This window comes from Pungitius pungitius, chromosome 12, assembly GCF_949316345.1.
Source record: "Pungitius pungitius chromosome 12, fPunPun2.1, whole genome shotgun sequence".
NCBI classification, from domain to species: domain Eukaryota; kingdom Metazoa; phylum Chordata; class Actinopteri; order Perciformes; family Gasterosteidae; genus Pungitius; species Pungitius pungitius.
Window position 1 is genome coordinate 9,655,880 of NC_084911.1, and position 27,367 is coordinate 9,683,246.

The 27,367-nt window shown below is 44.3% G+C and overlaps 1 protein-coding gene across 1 annotated transcript; it reads right to left on the minus strand.

Annotated features, from left to right (window-relative positions):
* Positions 1–2,534: 2,534 nt before the first annotated feature.
* Positions 2,535–27,161, minus strand: fam20ca (FAM20C golgi associated secretory pathway kinase a). The gene is given in 13 exon segments (XM_037476076.2): positions 2,535–2,761; positions 2,763–2,840; positions 2,843–2,993; positions 3,424–3,483; positions 3,663–3,744; positions 3,843–3,952; positions 4,050–4,230; positions 5,047–5,139; positions 5,142–5,161; positions 6,553–6,645; positions 22,629–22,707; positions 25,392–25,591; positions 25,964–27,161. Coding segments are annotated over 13 exon segments (1,731 nt in total). The 5' UTR covers positions 26,515–27,161; the 3' UTR covers positions 2,535–2,728.
* Between the last annotated feature and the right edge of the window lie 206 nt (positions 27,162–27,367).

The window sequence follows — 27,367 nt, forward strand, 5'->3', positions numbered from 1 at the left end:
GAGGATTCAACCACACACCTTAGATCAATGGAAGGCAGGGCATGATGGGGGGGGGGGGTCACTCTTTGTTACCATAGAGACGGTAGGACAGTGGTGCTGTTACCAGGCAAAGAAAACGTGGGGGGTCTGCTGCTGTGGAGGGTAGAAAACATTACGGCTGAGGCCGAGGGGACACACAATATTATTGCTTGGAGTATTTATTCTAATAAAAACCATTTCCATTTTGTAAAAATGTTTTTAGTTTAAAAAAAACAAACTAGATTTATACAGTTGAATCAGATTTCTTTTCGATGGCAGTGGCTTGTGTAATGTTTCATTTGGTCAATTCAATCAATAACCTGTTCGGCGATGCCTAATCCTAGAGCACAACCCAGTGGCCGTTCCTTTGAAGTGCTTTAAAAGTTATTATTACACTGAAGCCCTGCGTCTTTTCCATTAAGTTAAAATGAAGTTAAGGTTAATTGATCAAAAACTCTAGTCATTGCCTGAAAAATGAGCTCATAATCTAAAGGTAGATCACAAAACTCGACACATATGCAAACGTAAACATGCCCACATGTTTCTGAGTGCTCAGTGAATTAAGGCCTCGTTCCGGCCTCCTCTGCCTGAGCTGCCGGCTGAGGTACGCTCACAGCCGCATCCTGGGCGTTACAAGAACTACTGTCTTTTACTGCAAATGGATCAGGAATAATGAATGCCATGCTGCAAAATGCATGAACGTGTACTCTTCTTTTGGCATTGAGCAAAAGAAGTAGTTGTTGTTATGTGTGTGATGGCCGGTACGAGGGATGGATGTGGCAGATGTGGCGGTTGCACGTGATGTTTGTTTCCCTTGGTGTGTGATGATGTTAATGTGGAGGCCTCATAGATGATTCACTCAATACATTTTCTCTTGGTTGAATTTGGCTCGTCGTCAAATTCGCAGTTTTGTTAGTTATGCCATAGTTTTAATTTATGTACCTCCTTCTGTCGTTTTCCACACTACCAACAGCTTCAATACTGCAATCCTGTTTTAATCATAAAATGACTTATCAATTTCCTCATCTAATCAAAGATTTGACAAAGATTCATTAATTAATTAACCTATGTTTGGTCTGTAAGCCATTCAATTACAGTATTGGGATTGCTGGAATGATTAAAAACCATATTGCATGAAAATTTGCTGTACTTTAGACATAAACTATATTATAAGAAAAATCAATGTACCCACCTGTGTGTTCATAGGCTACAGATACTGACAGCATGTCTGATATTCTTAAAATGTCCTTTGACTTTAAAACTTAAAAACTGTACATGGTGCAATATTGCCTGCTAAAATAAATGTGTGTATTGAAGGATCAAATCATGTCCACAGTCCATCACCAGAATGTGTCCACACTATATATTTCATTGCACACTTTAATCATTTAGTAAACAGATCTTCACATTACCAATGCAATAGCAGAAAACAGAAGCTAATCACTGTGCAGGTATGTACACTGACGATGTGAAACAAAAGAACCGTGCCCAAAGTTCTCCTTGTGGATCGATGAGTACTTTTCAGCAGCTTTCTCACCCTCAAAGCAACTCTTTTGCTGGAGTCCATCCACTCAGACTGTACACCATTTGTAACTCTATACATCATGTCTATAATGCCAACCCAAAACATTCAAGCACTGCCCTTCTCTGTCATCCAGTGCACAGCAGCCAGAAGTCCAATAGCTGTGTTGTTGTCCTACCAAGTGAACATTAAAAATAGTATTTAAAGGAAATATAATTTAAACAGCATCCAAAAATCTATGGTAACTTAGGTTAATATATCTCAAAAGATAGACTAACATAGTATAGAGTAAAGGGCCCTCAATCTTTGTGACACATCAATAAATAGTTATTTTTGACATGAAATCTCATAACAATTGCCACATACAAACTGTAACATTTTGCGATGCATTAATCGTAAAAACGATATCACAACAGACAACTCTAGATGTTTCAGGTGTTTCAGGTGTCATTTAAGAATATTAGTGAATTGCAATGAAACGGTCATTTCATAAACAAACCCACTGGTCTCTTTGCATTATTTTTGTTTGGGAAATACAATTTTAGTGTTGTACTGCATTACGAAAGCTACACTTGCGCGGGAAAAAAAGATTATTAAAAAAAGAGATACAAATCTGAATAAGGCAAAGTGAACAAACTGAACGACACGGTAAAATATACTTGCAGTCAGATTTATGCTGTTCAGAAGTATGTGGTAACATCTCATGTCAGTCTGTTCCCATTTTGTGACGTTTTGTGACAGTAAAGAGAACAAATCCTTTAGAAGCGGTCATTGCGGCGGTCGTTGGTCCCAGGCCTCACACAAGGCTTCTTGTCCGGACACACGCCGCCGCGGTCAGAGTACTTTGTCCTTTGGTTATGTAGTAATGTGATAAAACACCTAAAACAAACTGGCACCCTCCATATCCAGAACAAACACAATAAAATCATTTATCTGTCCCACACAACAAAAATGCATCTGTATCTATTCGATCCAAAGCCCCCCTCACCCCCCCCCCCCCCCCCCCCCCCACTCCCCTGGTGTGAGCGCACTTAAAAGCAGCTTGCAGAGAGGCAATGATGGCAAGTCTTGGAATTCACTGAATTCAGCTCGATATCTGAAGTGGGACCCTTGGCGCGATCCCATTGGTCAAAGACTCGCTCCATCGTTCGTGTGTCGCCGGTGGTTCCCGTCACCTCGCAGGTCTCACTACCTGTGGCCCGGGGTCCTTTGGGTGGCCTTTTGGGTCGCCGCCGACGTCTTCCTCCAAAACGTTACCGTAACCCTCTTTCTCTATGCAGCCCGCCAGAACCTGCAGCACACCAGGCGCAGCCTGCGGTTCAGGGCCTGCAGGTGGGGCTGGATGAGGATCGGGGACAGTCGGTCCTGGAGGAGGGACTCCTCCATCAGGGAGCTCAGCTGGTACTCGTCTTGGGCCAGCAGCTGCAGACGCAGGTACGTAGATTTCTTCAGCCTGGAAAGGGTCAGTAAAGGGTATATTTGAAATATATACTTTTAAGTACTAATAAATACTTTTCAATACTGCTTTATTTATTGATCAAAAGCACAAAAAGTCCTTTACAGGTAAAATCAGAACAGATTTTGGGAAGTTTTGTGGAACCTGTAACATGTGGAGGGTCGTGGAGGAAATTGTTATTATTATTATTTCATTTTTGTGGCGTTTCATTATATCATAACTGTAATCTTTGTCTTGTAGAAAACATCTTTCAAAGTGATATAAACACATTTTGAATCTTCTAACGTCATGGTCAGTTTCTCCAGGTCAGCAAGTGCAAAGCAAAATGATTTATCGGCCTTTAACACAGGAAGCACACAGGAAAACATTCTCACGCACCCATCGGCAAGCGCTGAGCCAAAAGTTCACAAACAACCAAGAGTCTGACCTGCAGCACTGGATGAGAGGCACCAGGATGGACATCTCATCATGGGAGTGTTTTCCAAAGCTACACGGGAGAGAATAACGAATGTAAGAGGAAACCATCACAAGCGTCAGACGTAGCCGTTCCTCCTTTTCATCCAGTGTCAACTTTCATTCCTCATCTATTATTTCATACGTCCAAATGTTCTTCAACACAACAAGTTTCAGTGTGTGAAATCTTGAAAAGAAGCTGAGTGTCTTTACCCTCTTCCGTTGTCCAGGTGAATTATGAAGGTGTCATTTCCAAACTTCTCAAAGGTTTCATAATGATGCCGATCCATGTTGCCTGAACGAGGAGAGAGGACACAGCGGTAGCAGATTAACGTACGTCTAAAAAAAGAGCGCTATACTTAAATGTGACGTCACGCCGAATGTTCTTCTCACCCATTAAGAAGTCAAAGATGGTCATGTCCATTACGTCCAGCAGTCGAGTCCCTCGGTCATACGGAGGAGTCTTCTTCACCTCGTCACAGTAATCTTGGTCCACCTCCCACCTGGGAACGCACACAAATACATATTTAAAAAAAAATAAAAGATAGAAATTCAGTCAGAGCGATGAGGCGGGCGCGTGCTGTGCCGTCGCTTCTTTACTCTGCTTTCTTGCGTTTGCTGTAGGATCGTCTCCAGGGGTTTTTCCATGACTTGCGTTTGGCCAGGTTCTGGTCGGGCAGGAAGGCCGCCAGCGAGCCTTCGATCTGGTCCGGTTTACCGCACAGAGCATGCTCGGTGGAGCAGTAGTACGAGCACTCGCCGTAGAAGCAGAGGTTATTGGCTGGAGGGAAGAATGGAGAAAAAACACTGATTTAGAAATTGTGGAATATCAAGGTGGTAGAGGTTTGGTTTATGTTGGTTAAAATCTGAATGACAGTACGCAGAATACTGACCCAGCCTTGAGAATACATTCATTTATATTTTGTTTTGTCTTCATTTGTTATGATGGACAGTGATCATTAGATCTCAGACATGTAAAGGCTTCAAACAACTGAGTACAGTATCTTCTCATTCAGAAACCTCTGAATCTTATTCAAACTACATATTGGGAAATAAAGTAGGGTCAAATTGTTAATTTCATGTCCAACAATAATATGTTTGTCATGTTTTTTGGAGCAACCTGAAAACCGATACGAGACCAATGGCTTGGCATTATTATATATACCTTAATTTGATTGACAATTTGATTTCACCTGTACTCTGAATGAGTCCATAGTTTTCCCATAATCAGTGTAAACCCCTGAAAAATCCATTATATGTTCTATATTGTGTCAATTATTACTATTGAGTGGTTCTATATGGATGTGTATTTATTTATATCAAAGCTTAGCTGTGTAGAGTTCTTGAGAATAAGCTGGTTTACAGTGCCACCTGGTGGTGACGTCTGTCTACTACCGCACAAGGAACAACACATTCTTACTATTTGTACACCCTTGAAGAAAAGACCAGGCCATAAAAGCCCAGAATGCCCTCAACTGCAGAAACGCAACCCACTTTGTAAGTAATCCAGTGCGCAGTCTTACAAGTGAAGCCAGTATTGTGTGCAGCTCTGTTCCTTAAGAATGAGTAATGCAGCCAACCAGCTGCAGTATTCTACCTGGTGAGATGAAGAAGGTCTTGTACAGATTCTTATCACGCGTCACATCCCTGATCTCCCTTGTCATGTTGACAAGTCGCCCTGCCACCGGGGCACGCGCCGGAAATTAAGGATCCTAAAAAACGAGAGAGACATTTAAAGAAAGTTAATGGTTAAATAGATTCTTACATCCAACATAACGGCATTTTAATTGGGTGCCAAGGATATCATGATTGCCATAATTTCAGACAGTTTTACAAAGTGCTTTAAAACGTCCTTGTCCGCTACAAAAGATCTTTAGTCTGCAGCTCAGGTGATTTTTAGAGCGCCAACAAGGAGAGCTTAGAACACAGAGCGTTACAGACACTTTCTGAGCTGCTCCTACACAACATCAGCACGTACGTGTGCTCTGCAAACGTCCATTATTCTATAAATGAAGGCAGCTGGAAGAAAAGGTGAGACATCAGGATACTTGCACCTGTCCCACCAACACACAGACAAATACACATGGACACCGTCTCAACTATATTTAGACGCTTTAGTGAATTCTACACTTTGTGGTCTCAAACTCTTGCCCTTCAACTTTTGTCTCCCCCTCCCTCTCTCTCTCTCTCTCTCTCTCTCTCTCTCTCGTTCTTTTCTTCAGCTCTCGTGTCTGAACACTGAACCTATTCAGCTCATCTTCAGCCTGCCTCACCATGTGTTTGCTGTCCAACTGACCCTGACCTGTTTGAGACTGAAGCTAAGCCTCCTGAGAGCACACACACACACACACGAACACACACACACATACACACACACACACACACACAGACAGACACACAGACAGACCGGCTGGATGGAACAGAGTTGGGGAAACTTTAGCCTACAGAGGAACGCATTCAGGAGCTGCAAACTGCACCATCATGTCGGGCCCTGGTGACAAAGGAACACCTGTGTGTGTGTGTGTGTGTGTGTGTGTGTGTGTGTGTGTGTGTGTGTGTGTGTGTGCGTGTATTTAACCGTGGGAGAACACTCAAGCTGTTTTTTTTTGTGTGCACTCTGCCTGCCAGACACTCCTGAGTCACAATGAGTTCTCAAAGATGATAAATACAGTACGGCTAAGAAGAGAAGGTAACCCCCCCCCCCCCCCCCCCCCCATTTACAGGAATGTAGCAATACTGCCCTTTACCATCATTCTTTATCTTCATTTCATATATGAGATCATTTCAAGTTATAAATAAAATGAAGTCAAGTTTTAGCCTCATACACAATGTTAAAGTTAATGTTGAGTTATTTTTTCACCTTGTCAGCGGAAGTCTGTCGAATTAAAGGATCACGTGGAAATCAATATAGTACGTTCGAACCGCTCATGTAAGAAATGGGATTTTCAAAGCTGGAGTCCATTAACACACACCTCTGCTTTATAAATGGTGCTGTGGTTTCTATGAAGGGACATGAGCCACCAGTCATTCTTCCTGGAAACCCATGAGTCACAAAGGAACCTCAACAACTGTGAGTTTTTTTTTTTTTTTTTTACAAACTCACCTGTCCAAGTGAAAAGCGGCGATCTCAGAGTTGTGCCTCTCAAAGTCAGAGAAGTAAAAGAAGTCCGGAGGGGTTTCCTGCTCTCGAGTCTGCCTGAAAGAGAACGGTTAAGAAAACATTTAACATAAAGTCGGCAGGATCCTGTTCAGTCAAGGCCTTTCATTTCTAAACATTAGATATGATCAATAAGTTGAGAGATGATGAGAATGAACATTTCTACATTTACATCCCCCATAAATTGATTAAGATCTGTTCAAATTGGAGGCTGAAGGGTGAATTCATACGATCATATGTGTGCTTGTACCACCTCCCTCTTTCTTATCAGAAATGGGATGATTTTAACGCCAATATTGTAACAACGGGGTCAGTAAGGTCATTCAAAACGTATGACGTCGTTTCCTGCCCCTCCAAACGCCCTGAATCTCCCCGGCTTCCATTAAGTTCCCATCTCCTGCGGGATGAGACTCATCTCAGCGCGGACCAGCTGGATGAGAGTCTCCATCCCAACCAGCAGTTCCTCCCCCGCGGATTGGGCTAAACCTACTGCACTCGCGTACTGCACTCAAAGCTGACACTCGACAGATCCCCTCGTGCTCCCCCTACCTCAGTGTATCTTCTCTCCTCCTTCGCCCTCAAGGTGCCAACAGGAGGATGGAAGATGCCGCGGAGATGAGCGAGATAGCGAGAGCGGTTGCTTCTAAAAGGTGACCTTATGAGCCGGAGCACTCAGTGCACCTTGTTATCTCTCAGATATGCCTTTTCATCAAAGCACCTTCATCATGGGTTTCCAAAAAAGGCTGAGTGGGGAAAATATATTAACCTCATGCTTTGATGAGCTTCTCTTTATGGAAAGTCTGTAAAGAACAAAGTGAGACACATTGAGGTTTTGGCGTGTATGCCTTGATGTAACGATTCAACCCTGAGTGGCGTTCTTCTTCTTCCCTGATTGCACTTTATGCTTTGAAGAACGTGCGACATAACCCTGACTGACAGTCATCACGGCCTTTTGGTTGCTATGGTCACTCAGATGTAAAATGAAATTTCCTGTCACGACAGAAGCTTAGAATTCCAAATGCATGGTAATTGGAGGTTTGTGATGTGAAAAGCCATAGCACAAGCAAACACACACACACACACACACACACACACACGCACACTCAAACACTTAATGAATGAGTGTCCTTGACAATAAAAGACGCTTTATCCCAAGTAGAGCCTGATTAGGCCTCGGCAAACGTTGTGTAGTTCAGCGGCGTCTCCAGGAGTGTGTGTCTGTGTCTGTGTGTGTGTGTGTGTGCGCTGCTCAGGGGAGGAAGCTGAACTGCCTCCGTATGTGAACTCAATTCACAGACTGCTGACTCAACAGCTGTGGCGCTCTTTCAAGAGCCGAGACCTGTACAGAGGAGGGCTGTGTTTTGAGGAATGGGCATACACTCGTTCCCTTTCGAACTGAAGGGACTTGAGGAGGCGGAGCTAAGTGCAATGGAATGCTGAAACTAACCCAACCAAGAGTCGTAACCACTCAGCACTCGCTGCGAAAAGAGGAATGTTGTGGGACTAAAACCACGGCGACTCACGGGGCGGACCGCGCCGGGATGTGACCTGTCAATTACAAAAGTGGCCTCGCCTTTAAGCACACGCTGCTTCAAAGTCTATATTAGGGCAGCTTCACCCATGTGACCACGGTGCTCCTACACCGATCACGTGCACGCACTTGCCGGACTCGGGGCCCTCATTGTCGAAGGGCCGTCATACGCACGCAAGCTTTTTAATAAAAACAATCCTCTCTCTGGTAACAGCACATGTTTCAACAAATCATACAACATGTATGTTCCCATCTTGCTACTGATTCAACAGAGCGAACGAGAGAGGGAGGCGGAAACAGGGTCAACGGGAGATCCGTCATCTGTTGGTCATCCACAGCAGGTTTCAGGCCGCGCTGACAGGCGTCTTGGTCTCTGACCCTCATTCCTCTGTGTGTGTGTGTGTGTATTTTTCTGTGCGATATGAGTCAAAGGAGCTGACAAATTTGTACGCTCACACACGAAAAATAAAAAGAACGTGGTTAGTTACGGATGAACCGTTCTAAATGTTGCACTACATGCTTTAAAGAGAATGTCTCCATTAACAACTTGTAAAGAGCTTTTGTTGGTGAAAGGCGTCGCTTGTGGTGATGAACCTACAGGGAATAATAAGTCTGGAGCTTAATAGTGCGCTTGAAGCTCGATATTCAGCTGTGTTCTACCTGCTGAATAAAGAGTTGGAGAAGAGGAGCTGCAGGCCAAAAACAGAGCGTGAATAATGATAATGTTGCTTTGTAACTGCTGCATGTCTAGATAAGCATACGTTTGCATCAATTCAAAGTGATAAATATCCGTGTTCTGTCACAACTTGTTTCTGCTGCCCCTAAGTGGCCAAAAGAAATCTGTTATTTCAGGCAATAACATTAAACCCTAATGGATGTTTTCTCACATGCTTTGATTTACCAATTCTGTTTGGACCCCTGGCGTAGCCAAATGAATTCCCCTCTTGCCAGCCTGACCCTACTTAACCCCAATTATTCTGTTAAACACCCGGCAGCTTCTCCCCCCTTCTCTTTTCTCCCCCCGACTTATTCCTTCATCGTCCTCACGTCCGCGTCTCTGACATTCCTTCTCTTGCTCTCTTTTCTTCTGACCAATTTTTCACGTGATTATTGCTTTACAAAACAAATTTTAATACATTTCCCCTTCCCCTTGACACCTTTTTCTACTCAATAGTTTGAGTCTGTTTTTGCGCGTGAGGGGTCACAGAGAAAAAACAGGTGATTAGTGCAATACATTTGGGACACTAAATGCCCCTCGTAGGGTAATAAAATCACTGCTCAAGATTGCAAGATAAGACCTCTTCGACCTAGTGGTTTGTGTCAGAGGGGGTTTGTCTGTCAGCAGCAACACATGCAGAAGAATCAGAGAGAGCTGTGTGTGTGTGTGTGTGTGTGTGTGTGTCCGCAAGCAGCAACCCTGCTGTGCGTGTATTCATTCATTTTGTGTGTATTCCTAGATCTGTGTCTGCTGATTCCTCTTGATTTTACCCCACAGTTCTTTGCATCCTCCAGCATCCGTATCGGAGAGGGATCTGAGGATTGTCCCAGGGACCCGGGGGTAGCTGTCGAGATTGAATTTCAAATCGATGTTGCACACAAGTTCTAGCCTCAGCTATTTTCAGGCGCCGCCTGGAGCGAAAGGCAAGTTATCTGCATGTGTGGGAAGCAGCATGGGCCGTATTATCATAAGAGCGCGGAGAAAAAGACTCGCCTTGACGAAGATGGATGATGGCCTCAGTCTGGGCTCCAGTTTCAAAGTTATTAGATCCTCATAAGCTGGCCGAGAGTGGGGCATTGACGTGAAGGCGGAGGAAGATTATTTCTCTCTGCTTGCATGTAGTATTCAGTACGCGTAGAGGTGTAGTGCCGTTATCTATTGATTGATCTTCTACCCGAAAAGAGTGCCCTGGGGAGGGATGTAGTTACATGAATTAAGTGGATTCAAGCTATGAATCATTAAAAAAAGAATGATTTTTACATTAACAACCTCATTTAGGACCATTTTGAAGGAAATGTCCCATAAAAGACGTGTTGGTAGGGATTTGTTCGTCATAGATGGCCACTGACAATGTGGACTAACTGCATTTTAACTGTTACGAGAATTACATTTTTATTTACATCATGTCCTAGATTTGAAAAACAGGTTTTCATTGTAAGCAAACTTGTTTTTCATATTTTGTGTTTCTCACTAAATGCATTTTTTCCATCTTAAAGGTATTCATTCATGTAAAAAGTGTTCTCTGCATGGAATACCACATTGGTTTGCAATACTGCACGTCATGCCCTGCAATGCCAGCAAATGCAAATATACATTTGCACACTTTATAGTCTGCAGCAATGTGAACCCCATCACCGTTGTCCTTGAGAATATGCATCACAGTATGTGTGCCACCACACCCAAACATTAAAGCATTTGGTCAAATACTCCCTAAGGCTTCTTAATCATAATTCCGAATGTGTAGTAAGATCCCGTAACTCGACTTTCTCTTAAAACGCCATCCAGTTTGTTCTGTTGTCTATCTTCCAATTATCTCGGCACTGCTTAATCTCACTCATTCCTTGTCTCGCAATTAACTCAAGTCCCTTTCAGTCACTCTTGGCCGTCTGATCTCGTCTCCAGTAATAAAACCGAGAACTTGAAGCCGGAATCAAAATGTACTGCTTTGAAGGGAAGCTGCGGGCGGGCGAGGTCACTATCTGTGACCACCGCAGCTCTCCGGCAACCTTTGAGAGGCCTCGCGTAGAGTCGAAGGACGAGCGTCAAAGAGAGACATCGCAGCGAGACATAGGCCGTCTCATTTGGCCAGATGGCTCCGAGTCCCTGTCTCTGTATGTCAGGGATCAGACTGCATCAGAGCGCTCTCTATCGCACGCAGGCCTGGAAATAAAACTGAGTGAAGAGTACGAGGCTATCGACAGGTTGGGGATTAAAGAGCCAGACTTCAAAATATGAACGTTGAAAGGTCTGATCAAAATTTGATTGTCAGTGAGTGAAAACCCTTTAATGCCCAGAGGGGGATTAGTGTAAATACGATAAACGACACAGTGCAGCACTACGTGAATAGAGCATGAGTAATTTCATGATCCCTGAGCACAATTCCTCTCCATTCATTTCAACAACGTTCAAAAGGCACGTTGCTTAGGAGAGTAAAACCATGAGAAATAAAAAACAAACGCTGTAACTTTCTCTGGATATTCTTAAAATGAAATTAACTTTTTTTTCATGCAGAAAATATAAATGTTCATTAAAATGTTTGCTGCTGTTTTCAAGATTACAAACACATTGGTTTAAATTGTGTACTGGACTCTAAACTCATTGTAGTGTCAAAATCCTGCTCCTTCATCTTGACTACTGTCAAGGCGACTGTTAAATCTCAATTTACACATGATTGTGTTTGACTGATCCTTCATTTTGTCCGGCCTTGCGAGGATATTATGAAATGTCTGGGTTGTTGGTGCAGATTAGTCTTGAGCAACGTGGTCCGGATCTTTAGAAAATCCCTATGTCTGGTCAACATGTACGATCGAGCACATATATATATATAATTGTATAATTCCCAAAGTTAAATCTGTGAGGCTGAATCTCGCTTCCTTCTTCTCTGCTCTACATTCCTCTTAGAGCTATTTCTGAAATGGCTATGAACTTTTTTACTTCTCTGCTGGCCTTATTTGCCAAGCGTGACGTTTTTCAGCTGTGTTCTCCCGTGTGCATCACTCCACAGAGCTCAGTGTTTAAACACCCGAAATCACTGTATGCAAAGCTGCAGAGTGGAAGCTTTCGGGTTCCCTTCCCTAAAATAATCTTATAATCAGATATGATCAGAAATAATCAGTAAATGCATCAATGCTTTTCCAAGTATAATAATACGTTTTTGGCTTATTGCTAAACAGTAAGAAGTGCGAGCAAACAACGTTTCTCTTGTTAACAAAAGTCAAAATGTTTGACGACTCAAGCGCTTTTCAATCAGAATAATCCAAACAATCTTATGTCTGTTGTGATATTGCACAAAATTAAAATTAAAACTTATTTTAGTTAAGCATTGTTATTATATTTTCTTCATTTTCTTCATAAATACCATCTGTAGGTGTTGTGGTCTCACATATGAAGTCAGTAGGTCCAGCCTCATGAACGTGAGGGGCATCCGAAGAGGACACTTGGCAGACGGGGGACATTTGCATGGCGGAAAGTAACACCACTCCGACCTGGCAGACTTTCATCAGACTGGCTGAAGCGCCGCGGGTCCCGATTGGACGGGAGCGAATTGCAGAGGACGTGAACACTTTGTGCAGGGAACGAGTGTTAAAGGCGCTTTGAAGGGGTCTGATCCCTCGGGAGCGACATTTAGGAAAGGCAAGAGGTCTCAGCGGGCCGAGGCCCCCTCTCAACTGGCCTGAAATCCATCTGCCTGTTGGACTCGTGTGATAAACTGAAGCCATGTACAGCATTGGTATTCTCGGGCCGTGTCTCGTCGAGCCCAATCGGACTCGGTCAGAGGGGGCAGAGGAGGCGTAAATGAAACCCCAAAAACATATTCCTTCGGCCAGCTGGAACTATAGCTGACCGAAGAGCCGGTGTTGCTTTGGGGAAAGACTCCCCGCGTCTCACAAATGCGCTGACATGCACTCGACCGCCCATGTGTGGCGTGAGGTGAAAAATAACGACTCAAACCGCTACCCATGGTGCAGTGGGGGCAGTTATGTGCATGTGCTGTAGGTTCATGTACTGGAATAAAACTGCTGTTTTTATTTATGCAATTTGAGTGGAGCGTGCGTTCAGTAAGACAGGACAGGCCTTTGTGCTTACGGTTCGTCTCCCTTCCCTCCCACACGACAAACACAAAACGCACATCGGTTTATCCCTAACAATGTGGAGCGACACAGAGCCATTTATATTTACATATCCCTCCTCAGAGGATTAACCACTTTCAATAGCACAAGTCTGAGGCAATCCCTCAGCGGGTGCGCAACTCATGACAGGCCGTGCACAGAACACGAACCATGAATTATGCAGAAAATACACAAACATTAAGGGTATTCTCGGGTTAACGGCGGTTAGATGTCAGAATGTGCAAGCTCGGGGATGTTTGGAACAATGAGCTTCAGAACGTGTGTGTTGGCGCTGCACACCGACAGAATGCGATTCTCTCTTGACGCTTTCCTCTGTTTATTTTCCTACATAAATACCCACGTTGTATATTGAACAGTAATTGGGTATTTTTAAGGCCAACCACCTGTCACAGCGTTACCAAACGGAACATCCCAGCCACGTTGGCCACAGTGAACATGATGTATTCTAAGACTCACTGGGAATGTTCTCCACAAAGAGAAGGCCCCGATACACATGAACCGAGGAGCGCAGTTCCTGCACCATCTATTCCAGGAAAGCTAGCGCCACTACCCACAGAAGGATGGAGGAGGGAACGGGTGGGGGACGAGGGGGGACTGACGCGACAAAGAACCCACGGCCCGGGTTTAAAGTACACACATCGTAGGAAACATTTCTTACAAAGTTCTTACAAAGACCAACAACCTTCCTCAGAGGCCGGCATCACTTCCAGAATAAAAAACAAACTGGAAAGCGGCGCGCGTTTTTATATCAAGGGGAGCTTTCCCAGTACGAGTGTGTGCGGGACACACAAAAACCAACGGGCATTACCGCGAGTCTTCATCTCGCGGGGGATGAGTAACAGGCGCTGGTATTCAGCGTGACGTGTAAGCTGAAGCTGATGAGAGAAATCTCAGTGTGAGCGTGACAGTAAACTGCAGAAACCGCTGGCCTTGCGAAACGTAGCCGCTCCAGTCAGGCTGAGCAGGATTTGGGATGAGATAATGAAAGCAGCAACGCTTTCTCCTCTCAGTCTCACTTCCCTCTGATTCTTTCTCTGCATTTCAACGCCGTCTGAAAAAAACACAGCAACTAAAGGGTGGATGCTGCCCAAGCGGGAGCATTGCTCGGTTTTTAGGTCATTTCTTTTCTCGCAGAATGCGTTTTAAGTCATAAAAGGATAGAAGGAATCTTTGACTGGGTCAAAAATCCAATCATGTTCTCCTCTTTTGATAAAATTCACAGCAGACTCCCCGAGCATGAATTGGCAGATGAGTGGGTCAGAATGAGTGCAGAATGAGACCTGCCAAGCCATATAAATCCTCCCTAGACTGAGGATCTTTACTCACTGGGTTTGCATGCAGCTAGCTAGCAAACTCCTAGCTAGCCTGTGTTACAGCCCATTGAGATTCATTTGATTAATGATTAATGATTTAATTTAGTTAAATCCTAAAATCCACACATTAAATCCACACATTCCAGCCAGGACAATTATGCATGGTTCGGGCCAAGAAAAGTTAATTGGATTGTGAGTTAGCATTGTGGACATTCTTCCATCCATCCATCCGTGGGGGAAAAAGACAATCCTATCATGTTGACCCAAAGAAAAAAAAAAACACCCAAATATACACCCACAAACGCACGCATACACTCTCTCTCTCTCAAATGAATATGGTTTAAAATAATTGCTAACATCACCCGCTGCACCTTGCAGATGCCTTTACTGTCATCCTTTCTCTCTCTGCGCGCTCCCTCTAGCAGTGTGTGCCACCTTCAGGTTCCCCGGGTCTAAACCTGTGAGACATTTATTCCGCAAACACATCTCCATCACGTTCAGCCTCTCTCTCTCTCTCTCTCTCTCTCTTGCCTCCTCTCACCTCCCTCCTTCTGATGTCCTTTTCCTTGAAGGGCAACGTGCCTGCTGGCCCATCTCTCCTCTCCCCGTCTGTGTTTACTCTGAACTGAATGTGTTCTCACCACAAAAGCAGATGAGGGCTGGCAGACGCCAATCTGCACGCACACACATGGCCACACACGTGGCGGCAGATCCACACAGGCTGTCTTTATCTCGTATTATCTCTGAAAACTTTGACCCTAATTAGTCTCCAACATCCAATGACTGACGACAAAATACCGTTTGTACCATTTGACTTACTAGTGCCGTCTTTTGTTTTTAGCCCCCAAATGTGTTTAATGATCAGCTGAGAAGCTTCGGGGTAGTCGTGACTAAAAGCTCCTGAAGTTTATCCCCCACCACATTCAGCTCAGGGAGACAGAACAGCTCAATTTAAATAAGCTGTCGGCTATTTCTAATGCCTCTTCTCCGGTTCAAAATGGATTTCACACCCCCGAGTGACACCTAACTGCATAGAACTCCAAAACGTTGGTACCTTGAACCAACGAAAGCAATCCAATGAGTCTTTCCAGAAAGCTATTTTGTGGGTGAGGCCTCCAAACGGAGGCACGGATGTTTGTGCTTCGCTTCTCCCACTGCTGAACTTGTCCTATTTAGGCCTGTCAACAGTCCTGTTGTGTTCAGTGGTCTGAGGTCAGATGCCGTTTCCTAAATAGAAGCCATCTATCAGGGGCTAAGTGGCGGCTGAGAGATGTCATTGCGGTCGTGAGTGGGTGATGGCGGTGAAGGAGGAAGTGGTGAAACCGCTGGGAAAACCGTTCCAAGAGCTGCATTTATCCTTTGTGTTGGCGCTAAATGGGATGGAACGAGTCAAGGGTACTTCAGGGTATAAAGAGTTAATGTATATGTGAGAGGAATAAGGAAGATGCTTCTAACAATAACCAAGCATAGGTTCTCAAAATCACAAAATACAATATTCATCAACTTATAATGAGGATATTTAGATGGTACATTGTTCCTCCTCATACCTCACAAAGAGGGGCAAGATGGAAATATCCCAAAGTGTAAGGACTATTGATCCTGGTCGACACATTTGCTAAAACCCGAGAACTTCCATTAGCAGACAATCTTCCCAGCGGCAGCGACACCGAGCGTGAGTCTCCCAGCACCTGTAAAACAGAGGCCCCTCTGTTTGCGCCGCTATAGCAGTTAAAAGGGTTGGGTGGTGAGGGGTGACCCTGGGCTGGGCCCCTGGATCGGGTGGCCCAGTGATACCGTACCTGGCGACGGCAGCCCCTCCCACATCCTGCCCCCGACAATGGGCAAAGCTACTGCTTTAATTGGTAGACAATGATTGCATTCTCCGCCGGGCCTCCGTCAGGGGGGATAGGGGGAGTCGGACATCGCCCTAATTGCCGCCTTGCGTAAGGACAGGCTTAGACATGCAAGGGGCCCGCGCCCACAATGGATGCATTAACCTCTGTGCATGTTATCACAATAGGCCCAGGTTTCAGGGCCACAATGCTCTCCCTCTTTCTCTCTGCCGAAGAACGGTAGTTTCATTCATTCGACCCGGGGAGACATTCAGGTCGCGCTGCGATGGATCTACCTGGGAAAAGTCGTTGTCTAATGACTGAGTCGTGAGGGTTGGTGCAGTGCGTGTGGTCCCATTGTTAAAGGGAAACAGTTGATTTAGGGAGAATGCAACAATGAAGCGTGTGTGCTTTCTGTTTTTTTTAAGACTGCAGTAAAGGGAAACCAAAAGATTCGTCCCCTTCTGGGCTGTCGAAGCTCAAACAACTATTGTCATTATAGCTCCTGAGGTACACAAGAAATTAAAAACAATAGGGAATTAGGCAAGATTTTATGTTACACAGCAAGTTTTTATCTAACCTGTCAGGGCGGATTGATTAAATGAAAGGTCTTAATTGCAGACGGAAGATTCACCAAAGATTAATTGACAATTATCCTTTGAAAATTACCCTTCAACTAAATCCAGCGTTCGTGTGTATTTATTTATCTTAAGCCTCATAGAAAGAAATGATTGTTTCAGGTGTCCAGAACTCTGGAGGGAAGTTCATTTTTAGCCTGCAACAGCAACATTCCTGGCAGGAACCTGTCCCCCATACAGTATTTTAGGCTATAATTATATGTACGGCTAGATGAGCAACATAACCCCACAGAGCAGTGAACCTTAACAAGCATGCACAACTGCAAGAATGTGATTCACTCGGAAGTGGTGTAACACAGAGGAGCACACATGCTCTGGTGCCAATCACAAAGCCACAGGCATGAACACACACACACACACACACACACACACACACACACACACACACACACATCAGAGCAGCAATGGGTTTAAAAAATCCACCCACATTTTGATAGTCATCAAATGTCCATCCTTCCAGCGTACTGTATGCAGCTGATTGATTGTAGGAAACAGGTTTTGACTCATCCAAACCACCTTGTTGTCACCATACAGTTACAAAAAATAATCAGTTTTAATATATTGACTTTATGCATTATCACTTACTTAACCAGATTGTAAGTGGAATGAAAAGTTGTATATATGGGAAATAGGATTATATGCTCTCTTGGGAAGAGAAGGGAAGTTTAAACGTTGGTTAGCTTAGCATTGAGACCGGGGACGGTGATAAAGTGAGCGAGGCTTGGTTTAAACAACTACCAGCATCACTGAAGCTAAAAAAGGTTAGATATATAAGTCCGATATATACAAATGACAAGTTTTTTTGTTCTGGGCCGAGTTGGTTCTTGGACAGGATCAGTGACTTCCTGAAGTATCTGTGGGTTACCTAGCAACTGTGAGAAGATGACCAGACAAAGTAATTGCTTTTTATAGCTATTTTATAACTATTCCTTTAATATTTATGAAATAAACTTTACATATAGAAAAGAAAAAATTTAAGCTGAAGAGAAAAGTAAAACAGATTGTAAAAAACAATGGAAACTGACAACATGATCAGGCACAATACTATGTTAAGATGCCACTCTGAGATGTGACAGTTGATTATTGAGGTCACTGCCATTAACTCAGAACAACAGCCCCCCCCACACACACATACATAGCATCATCTCAATCAATTGAGCTGGCCTGTAATTACACATGAACACTCATAACTTGGGCACTCACAGCGTGGCGACTATTACGCTGTGAGTGCATGAAGAAAACAAAAAAAATACTGAGCAGCGAAGCGAGAGACAGGCCGGAGATTAGCACTGCCTCAGCGAATCAAACAGAGTCCAGGAATGAGCACAAACAGGAGGTGGAGCCAGAGAGAGCGATGGCCGGAGAGAAGGAGAGAAGGAAAGAAGGAAAGAAGGAAAGAAGGAAAGAAGGGAGGGACGGTGAAGAAAAACGGCTACTTCCTCCTCAGGAGCTGACCAAGTAAAACATTCATGAAAGATGTCTTTATGTGACGTGTGTGCGAGCGGCGAGGGTGTGAGAGGAGTTTGAGGCTCATGATTCTAAAATAAGGTCCAAAGATTTGAGAAGTGAGAATGGAGTTGGAATATAGGCACGTTCAGTTCCAGATGCCACGCTGCCCACCTCTCGAATAAGGAACAGACAAAGAGCTGAGGCACAGACAGAAAGAGGACCATGAAAAGGTGTGACTTCTTTTGAGGACAGTAAAATGTCAGCGGTAATTACTCCCTGACAGATGGGAATGATATGTAATGACGGCAGGAGATGCAAACGCACCCCTTAATGATTAAAAGACAATAAGCGGACCTCATTAAATATTTTGAATTGGCAGAACACTTAATGGAACAATGAGACCGAGACATATTGAAACATCTTCACACATGCAAACCAGTTGGTTCCAAGACTATTACTTTATTCTGGATAGTTGTTGAACAGGATCAGTGTCTTCCGGGAGTATCTGTGGGTTGCCTAGCAACTGTGAGAAATGGAGCACAGAAGGTTATTGCGTATTATTCTAGCTACTGCCAACTATACCTTTAATATTTATCAAATAAACTTTACATGTACAATTAAAAAAATGTAACCAGTAAATCTGTTTGTCAAATTTCTGTGTTGGCCTTCATTCCCTTTTAAAAATAAGCGTGACCCAACCGCTCTTGAACTCAATGTCCTCAACTATATTCTTATAATAAAAAAAAATAATAATAATTTATAATAGCAATGAAAAGTATGGAAACTGACACAATGTGGCACATTGTTTTATCACTGTTTGCTACTCTGAGGTGTGACAGTTAAGGATTGGGGTCACTGCTATTAACTTGGAACCACACCCACACACAAACACACAAACACCCACACATGCAATTAGTATCATCAAAGCAGGTTTGTAATTACATAAGGAGCGATTACTACACAATCACATGGGCTTGTTACTTGCCGCACAGCTTGGAAACTATTACACTGTGAGTGAATAAACACTTGTGAGACTAGTGAGAATAAAAAACACACACACACACACACATACAGACACAGACATAGTCAGACAGTCACAAACATGCAGTTAGCCAGATATAAAAACCTCAAGTTCAAATACATGTAAACAACATAATTTGCCAAGGAGCCCCAAAGCCTGAAGAAGAGCTGCTGGGTCCGTCCCTACGCGGCTGCCTGGCTGAGAGTACAAAGCTGCACGAGAAACAGATGTTTTGAACGCCTGACACCTCAAAACTCTCTCCTCGTGTGAGAAAGAAAGACAATAAAATGTAAAGGAGGAACACGGCAGAAAATATCTGGAACACATAATTACCCAGACAAGAGCCAATTACAACTTAACAATAACTTTTACTGCTACAGATATCTGTTACTCAAAATAAAGTCACAGCTTTAATTCAAAACTAGGTCCATTCATGGGAAGAGTTGTAAAAGTGTTGCTGCGGTGATGGATGTCTGGATAAGCGGCTAGTAAATGGATGGATGAATAGGCTAGTTCTCGTTTAGAGGAAACCATTGGAAGCGCCAAGCTTACCATAAAATGCACTGATTCATAACTGATTCATGCTGAGATGAGCATGTCTCTGCGTTTACCACGGCTATAGGACAGCCATGTGTGCCCTATATAACATTTGTTTACATGCAGCAAACCCTGTGCTTTAGCATAAAAGCTATTTGCTTGACTGAGACATGTGTTGTCCCAGTGAAATAAAGAAGGTCACGTTGCTTGCTCTTCCTGTAATGCATACAGACTTGTCGAACAGCGTGCAATAATTGCTTCTTTGTATATGTTCGGCTTATACTCCCTCCTTCAATCCCTCAACCCTCCGTCTGACCAAATCCAATTAGCATGACATGAGCATTGCGGTTCTGTATAGACACAACAGCCAGGGTATTGGCAAGGGGAGTGGGATGGGCCACCAGTGTGCCGGAGCCAGACAGACACAGAGGCCTGGCAATGGAGGGTCTCCGCTCAGGCCGTAGCATGCCTCCAGCTGGTAGACCCGGGTCCTTGACAGGTTGGCAGTGTTAACTGCTGCCCTTCCCTCTGGTCCATCTCTGCCTATCATCTGTCATCCAACACCAGACCTCTTTCTTTTCACATGCCACTTTATTCCTCTCAGCCATTATTCACGGCTATCTGAACCCCCCCCCCCGTCTTTAGTTCAAAAAAGGATTTGCATTCATTGAAATTGCATTTGTGGGCCAAAGTTTTCATATGAGGACACCACCATAATTTATCCACGTTTAACTCCTAAGTAGTCAATGAATCAGTGCAGAGAACTGCAGATTTGCAGGAACTGACCTCTGAAAATGATTTAGAATATCTCCATCTAAGGAACAATATTTGTGCTCGTGTGATTGGATCAGAGGATCACAAACAGTTGGCACCAATATCAGAGGGTATAGGATGTCGTGACTGAAACGACCAAATTGCAATTTGAAAAACAAATCAACCATCTTCCGCCCCATTGTGGCCACAAAATCACCGAACGAGATTATAGAGCTTCTCGGACAAACTTTTTCCCCAGAGAGCTCCACAGATAAAACATCGTGTGGAGGTGTGTGGCAAGCTGTCGGCTTCTGCAGTCTCCCGGTCCACGCCAGTGTTCAGATCTGCATTCAGCTCAAAGGAGGCCTAGAACATCAAAGCGTCTTTGAAGCACTACTCGATGCTGCACAATAGGACAGGTGAAGAAAAAAACAATGCAACACAGGCAGGCTCTGAACTACTGGACCCAGAATGCACCACATGTGCTAAAAAATAATGGACTGCATTAATGGTATGAAAAAAAAAAAAAAAACTTCTTGATGTGTGTTACCAAAATAAATACAAAGTCTATCCTTCTACGTTATTTATCTCAGAAAAGTTACTAGGCTCACATAACTCTTCAACCTTTCGATCAGCTAAAGGTAAATTGAAAGGGGAGGCAAGTAACATACTGTTCATATTGTCAGGGATAAAAGAAGAAAAAATCCTCATCTATAGATCTACAATGCAGAGAGATTATGGCATTTCCTTCCATGACAACCTTTGCTCCAACAGAACTCTGTGTTCTTTCTCCTGATGATCAAGACATTGCATGACGGCTTTTCATGTACACCATTCCCCACCTACCCAGCATCCTCACAACACCTTACAACACTCTCCTTTTTAACCCATCCCGAACATCACAAGACTCTTGCATGGCAACGTATATAGTCCATGTCGCTTAAAAGCAGTCTGTGGATGTCGAGTCCAACCGAACACGCAGCCACACACAACCACAAAAAGGGTCCCATCACAATATGACTATTCCATTCGTGCACGCTGGATGCTGTTGTTGACTGGAAAGGTTTGTGTGTGAGGAGCCAAGTTAGGACACAGAAACATGACTTTCAACGGTCACTGTTGCTATTTTTGTGTATATATATATATATATACACAAAAATAGCAACAGTGACCATATATATATATATATATATATATATATATATGTATAGTGTTATAAGCTATAACATTGCAGGTGTATGAGCATACAAAGTTAATTATCATTGAAAACATTTTGCAGGCTCTCTATATATCAGATACAATGTTCCATCATTCATTAGACATCTCTGAACTCCCTAATCCTCCCTCTAGTTTGACTCTGGCTGGTATGGCAAAACGCTTCTTTTATGTTAAATAGAGAAATGATCATAAAGTACACCTGTGCAGGTTGACATGGTGTAAACTGTAAGACCGGTATAGCCAGCGGCCGTGTCTGTGTCCTTGTTCCTCTCTCAGGATCGTACATCTTCCAGTGAGCCTCTCCTGTAGAAACCCATTATGCATTTCATGGCAATCACACCAGGCTCCTGAGCAATTACTTCCAGTTGGCCTGGACACTGCTTATTCAAGTCGGCACGGGAATTCATTGGGCAAAACTCAGACAGCTGAGAGGGAGGGTGTTTTTTTTTTTTTTTTCATGTGCCAAGTGGATTTGGTAGCATGTAAGATTCCCCAAAGACACGTTGACGATGGCTCAAAGCTCATTTTAATTAACACATAAGCCGGTTGATGTTAATTAAAAAGCAGACCCCCAAAAAAAAAAAGATCACACAGAAAGGAGAGCTGTATCTAAAACACAGTAAAACATGCGGCGGCAGTGCTTGGCTCCTATACAGAGGACATTTCATGAGGCGCTCTTGAAACATATGCATTACAAGTGGGCGCGTTAACCGAGTGTATCGAATACGTTTTTTGATGTCAGTTATTTTAGTGGGAAAATGCAGATTTTCTCAAACCTGAGACGTGGATTTAAAAAAGATCGAATGATCTGACACTGATACTACGGTATTTTAGACGATTCTGTGTCGTAATGTGTACATTTAGTCTTTCCGTGCCACTTACTTCATGGGCTTGAACAGACCCTGCCCATAGTTCTGGAAAGTCATGATCAACTTCAGCTGGGTGCCTCCCGATTTCATGGCTGGGAGAAAAACAATTGAAATGTTAGATGAGTATTTGAAACAAACAAACACACACACACACACACACAGGAATACATCTCCACATATGTACAGCTGTTTCATTATTTGCCAATTTGGAGGACGCAATTTTGCATGACTGCATGATAGAGCTATCAGATCTGCTGACCAATTTGCCAGGCACTGTAAAATCAAAGTGGCAGTTAGGAGGTGGGTGTGACTGAGACAGCGTGAGATGGCGTGAAAAGCATCTGCAGGAAACTACGGCTAGTTTTGAGTTTAATGAAACCGGAGATGGACAATTTGACCGAGTCTAGTAGTAGAAAAAATGTCGCTTTAAGGGAGCCAACAAATTCACAGTGATCGAGTGAAAGAAGTACCTTCACTTCACTGCACATTAAGTCCACTGACAAAACAATTCAGCTTGAAAATCGTCTCTCAAAACACGGCAGGATGTTCATTTCCCGAACCAAATATAAAATGAACTGCACATCTCCATCCACATAGCAGGACTTTACGTGACCAGATGTTTCTCTGCGCCCAGATGTGCTTTTGTATATTAGACTCTCAGTGGCCCTTTCTTCTCTCCCTCCCACCCAACGGATTTCCAAAAAACAAAACACCAGGCCAGTGCACATGTCGCCGGGCCCGTCAGTCATGTCCACAATGTCTCCCAGAGGCGGATGCCTGCCTCAGACTGAGACAAAGGCCCCGCCAGGCGTTGTGTTTCCGTCATAATGGACAGGCTTTTGGGGGGATTTTCCCGTTTATTACAGCGCATTAACTTGAGTATATTACACAACGCAGCGCTTCTGCCTAACCCCAATATCAGCATAAGCCCTGTGTAGTGGACCCACTTATTCCATGGCTTGCCGGCCCGAGTCGCTGGCTGCACTACACAGAGCCGTCTTTTGTATGCATTGACTATCTTGATACCTCTCTCCTATTTGTTTCACTCCTTTTTTCCCCATCCATTGTTTGAGGCCGTCGCCATTTCATCCGCGTTGTGCCCGCTGTGCTCTGTCCGTCCCACTTCTGCTTCGCTCACCACAGGTAAGCCTTCGCCATTCAGCGTGACTCATTTTGAATAGCTACTGTATTTGTTCATCCACTGTTGCACTGTGAGTTAAGCCCACACAACAACAGAACCACCCAAAAGCGGTGTGCCTGCACATGCTTGCTGTACAGTTGCTGTAGCCGGGTCAAGAGGATCGAGTCCCAGAGTAATCTTTAAACTCAGTGCAGCTATACAGTAAACCTTTGAGAGATTGGAAACAACTGGACAACGTTTTAATGCTGTGACTTTGAACCCCATAAGCCACAATCCGTGAGGAGCTGACCTCCTTCTCTGCGCTGTGCTGGACATCCATACAATTTTGTTCCTAATTGGAAACTACAAGAGTTAATCCCCCTGCGAGAAACCTAAGCAGAGCTTGGCCGATTGTTTCTGTTGATTTCATCCGCGTTGACGTGGCGTCTATCAAACATGACAAACAACAGCAAACTTCAACAGGATATTCTTTTGGTTCTCCTGGAGGCCATCCGTCTCTGTACCTGTGCAAGGATGTATGGGACTCTGTTCATCCGAACCATCCATCTCCTGCTCGCCTTCCCTCAGCACCCACAAACGAATCGATGTAGTCGTTTCTAAACCTTCATGTTCTCCGCTCTTTCAGAGAGCTCCGGGCTTTGCCCCCCCACCCCCATCACACTGCCCTCCCATCCCCATCGTGATGAATCCAGCCCCCCTCTCACCTGTGCCACCTCCCGGCACTGTGCGTATGATTTATGAGTCCAGCTGGAGACTCACCAAAAAGGCTGCAGAGGCACCCACACAGGCTCATTTAAGTGTGGTAGCGTGTGCTTTTAGATTAAGGGGAACAAACAATTTAATTTGTCCTTACAGGCACACCCGTTGTACTGGATTTTAATGTCTTAAGTCAGACATGTGTCTGGACACACCTACAAATAATTGATGGTTTAATGATGGTTTATTTTAATTATTACAAACAGAGGTGGAAACACACAAACTATTAAGTTCAGGCGGAGATGGGGAACATGAATAATGAACGATCGTGAGCTGCCAGAGGGACTCACGACAAAGAGAAGAAATGACGTCGGTGCACAAAGAGATGGAGATAACATCGCGCCAGAGTGGAGGACATTTCGTTGTTCACTGTCCAGTTTAAATGAAGTCATTATATTAAAAAAAGATAACGCATTTTCACACCGAGATCACTTTCACCGGAATTTAAGATGGTGTCAGTATAATAAGAAGTTGAGAATGAAGTCATTGACAGCATTGTAGAAAAATACAAATCAGACTGATAGCAAAATCATTTGCAGAAGATTCTTGTGGAATCTTTTCACCATGACCTATTTTTTTATTTTACAGAACAGAACTTTCTAAAGCTTTCTTTGACACGCAAGATCCCCTGCTCTTGCAAAGGAATTTCATTTTTTTCATTATTAAGCCCTATTGTCTAAATGAAAAACAGTCAGACTTTTTCGTGGGAAATCCTTCTCTAATGTTCCCTTCATTTTTCCTGCCAGAAGACGTTTAGTAGAGACATTTTCAGGCATATGTCATCCTCCTTCTACACCCATCTGGTGTTCGTGCTGACATTCAATTCAGTAACACATCGCATGTTCTCCTTCAAAGTTCACAATTTGGTGACTGACTCACCGACACTGGTGACCTCCTGTGTGGCCAGGTCCTTCAGGAGGGCGTCCAGCACAAGACTGTGCCTGGAGTACATCTCATAGCGGTTGATGCCCATATGAAAACGCAACCAGTTAGGGTACGATTCTGCGGTCGCTTCTTCCTTTGGAGAGAACTCATCTTCCTCCTCCTCTTCCTCCTCTTCGTTCCCCTCCTCATTTTGCCTGGAAAATAAGAGAGGGTGGAGGTTTAACAAGAAGTTGTGGTGCAAGCAGATTCCTGGTGAGATTATTTTTAGTCTTTGTTATTGGTGCTTACAGTATTTGTTGCAGTCTCAACTCTATCAGACAAATTCATGCTGAAGGTGGATTTTTGGCAGAGAGCAGTTCATTCTAGTGACATTATATATATAATTATATACAATTATATATATAATTTAACTACATCAATTTAGATATCAGCTACATATTTCTCTGCCGTGAAAACACGTAACATCACCTGCTGTCTCCTCTTCCTCCATCCCTACGAAGAGCCCAATAGATAAACGCGGTGTGTTAAATGTCCCACTAAAGTTTAAAACATTTCCTTCAACTTACCATCCTTGGTTCCCATTTGCTTTGTTATAAAACCTGATGTCAGTGTTGACGTTGAACAAAGTGTCGTCGTTCGTGAAGGAAGGAAGCTCAACGTTGTACAAAGGATGCTCAAACAGAGCAAGCAGGCGGGATGCACCGGGGGCAGGGACGGCCCGAACCGCCCCTGCGGCTCCCATCAGCGGCTTGTGGTCATGCGCTTTCCCGGGAGGCGGTTTGGTCTGCCCGAGGGACTGCGCCCGCTCCGCGGCCGCCGTGATCTTCTCCAGCGAATGCGACGTGAGGTTGGAGCTCGGCTCGTTGCTGAAATCCTGGAGGATTCTCAGCGTGTGCTTGTTAGGCCAGCCCGCCTCGGCCGCGGGCATGGCGGGTTGCTTCGCCCAGCCCTGCGACTCTCCGCCCGGGTGATGAGCGCACTGACAGCCGCCGTCCCCGCTCTCCGCGCCCGCCGCCTCCTTTTCCAGTTTCGGTAACAGATCTATCATAATGTGCATGGTGCACGCTACCAAAAACACCATGAGTATCAGCACTCGGAATTTACGGAAAAATATCATCTTTTTATATGCTTTGTTTGTTCTTTACGCAGAGACTAATGCGTTTAAGCGCAGCGCACGTTACAGCACCGACACGGATGTCCAACGCGGTCATGCGACGACCAAAGCAGCGATGTTAGGCTGAAGATTTACGATGCTCACATGTCAGCCTATGTTTAAGCACTCCGTCATGTGCTCACTCTTGTTTTTCTTATTATTTGCAAAAATTCAAATTGTTCATTCCCGGACAGGTGGACTGAGCCAACACATTTTGAGCGTTTCATTCATGCCTTGTTGAGCGGGATATCGTTTTCAGTAGGACGGACCACTAAATAAATCGTTAATCATAGGTAACTCGAGGAAGAAGGGAGGGGGTCTTAAAAAGCGCCGATATTCGTCCTCAAATCTGCCTCCTTGTGTTGCTGCCAGCGCGCAGTGATGTGCCAATTGTGTCATAAGCGAGAAAAAAAAGTATCAGAAGAAATTTGAATAGTCCACCGGCTTCCTGGTAAATTATGATGAGTTGATAACTAAAGACAGAAAGTAAAAATTCCAGTAAAAAATGAAAAGATAACAGCTGATCCGCTGAGATGCTTGAATGCTGCCCCGCTCCTGCTGTGCGCGAGCCCCGTTGAAGTCAAAATCAGAGACTGGCTGGCAGGTGTAGGGATCCTGGTTGTCATCTGCCCCCACCACCCCCAGCCCCTCCCCGCACCCTCTCCCCTTACCCCTCCTCCCCCGTTCACGCCGCCTCGTCTTCTCTTCCAAGTGTTCATCCACGGTTGGGTGTGTTAAATATTGTGATCGGAGCCCTCCGAGTCTCGCCTCTCGGTTGCGTCACGGGGAAGAGGTTGCCTGCGTCCTCGCACAGAAG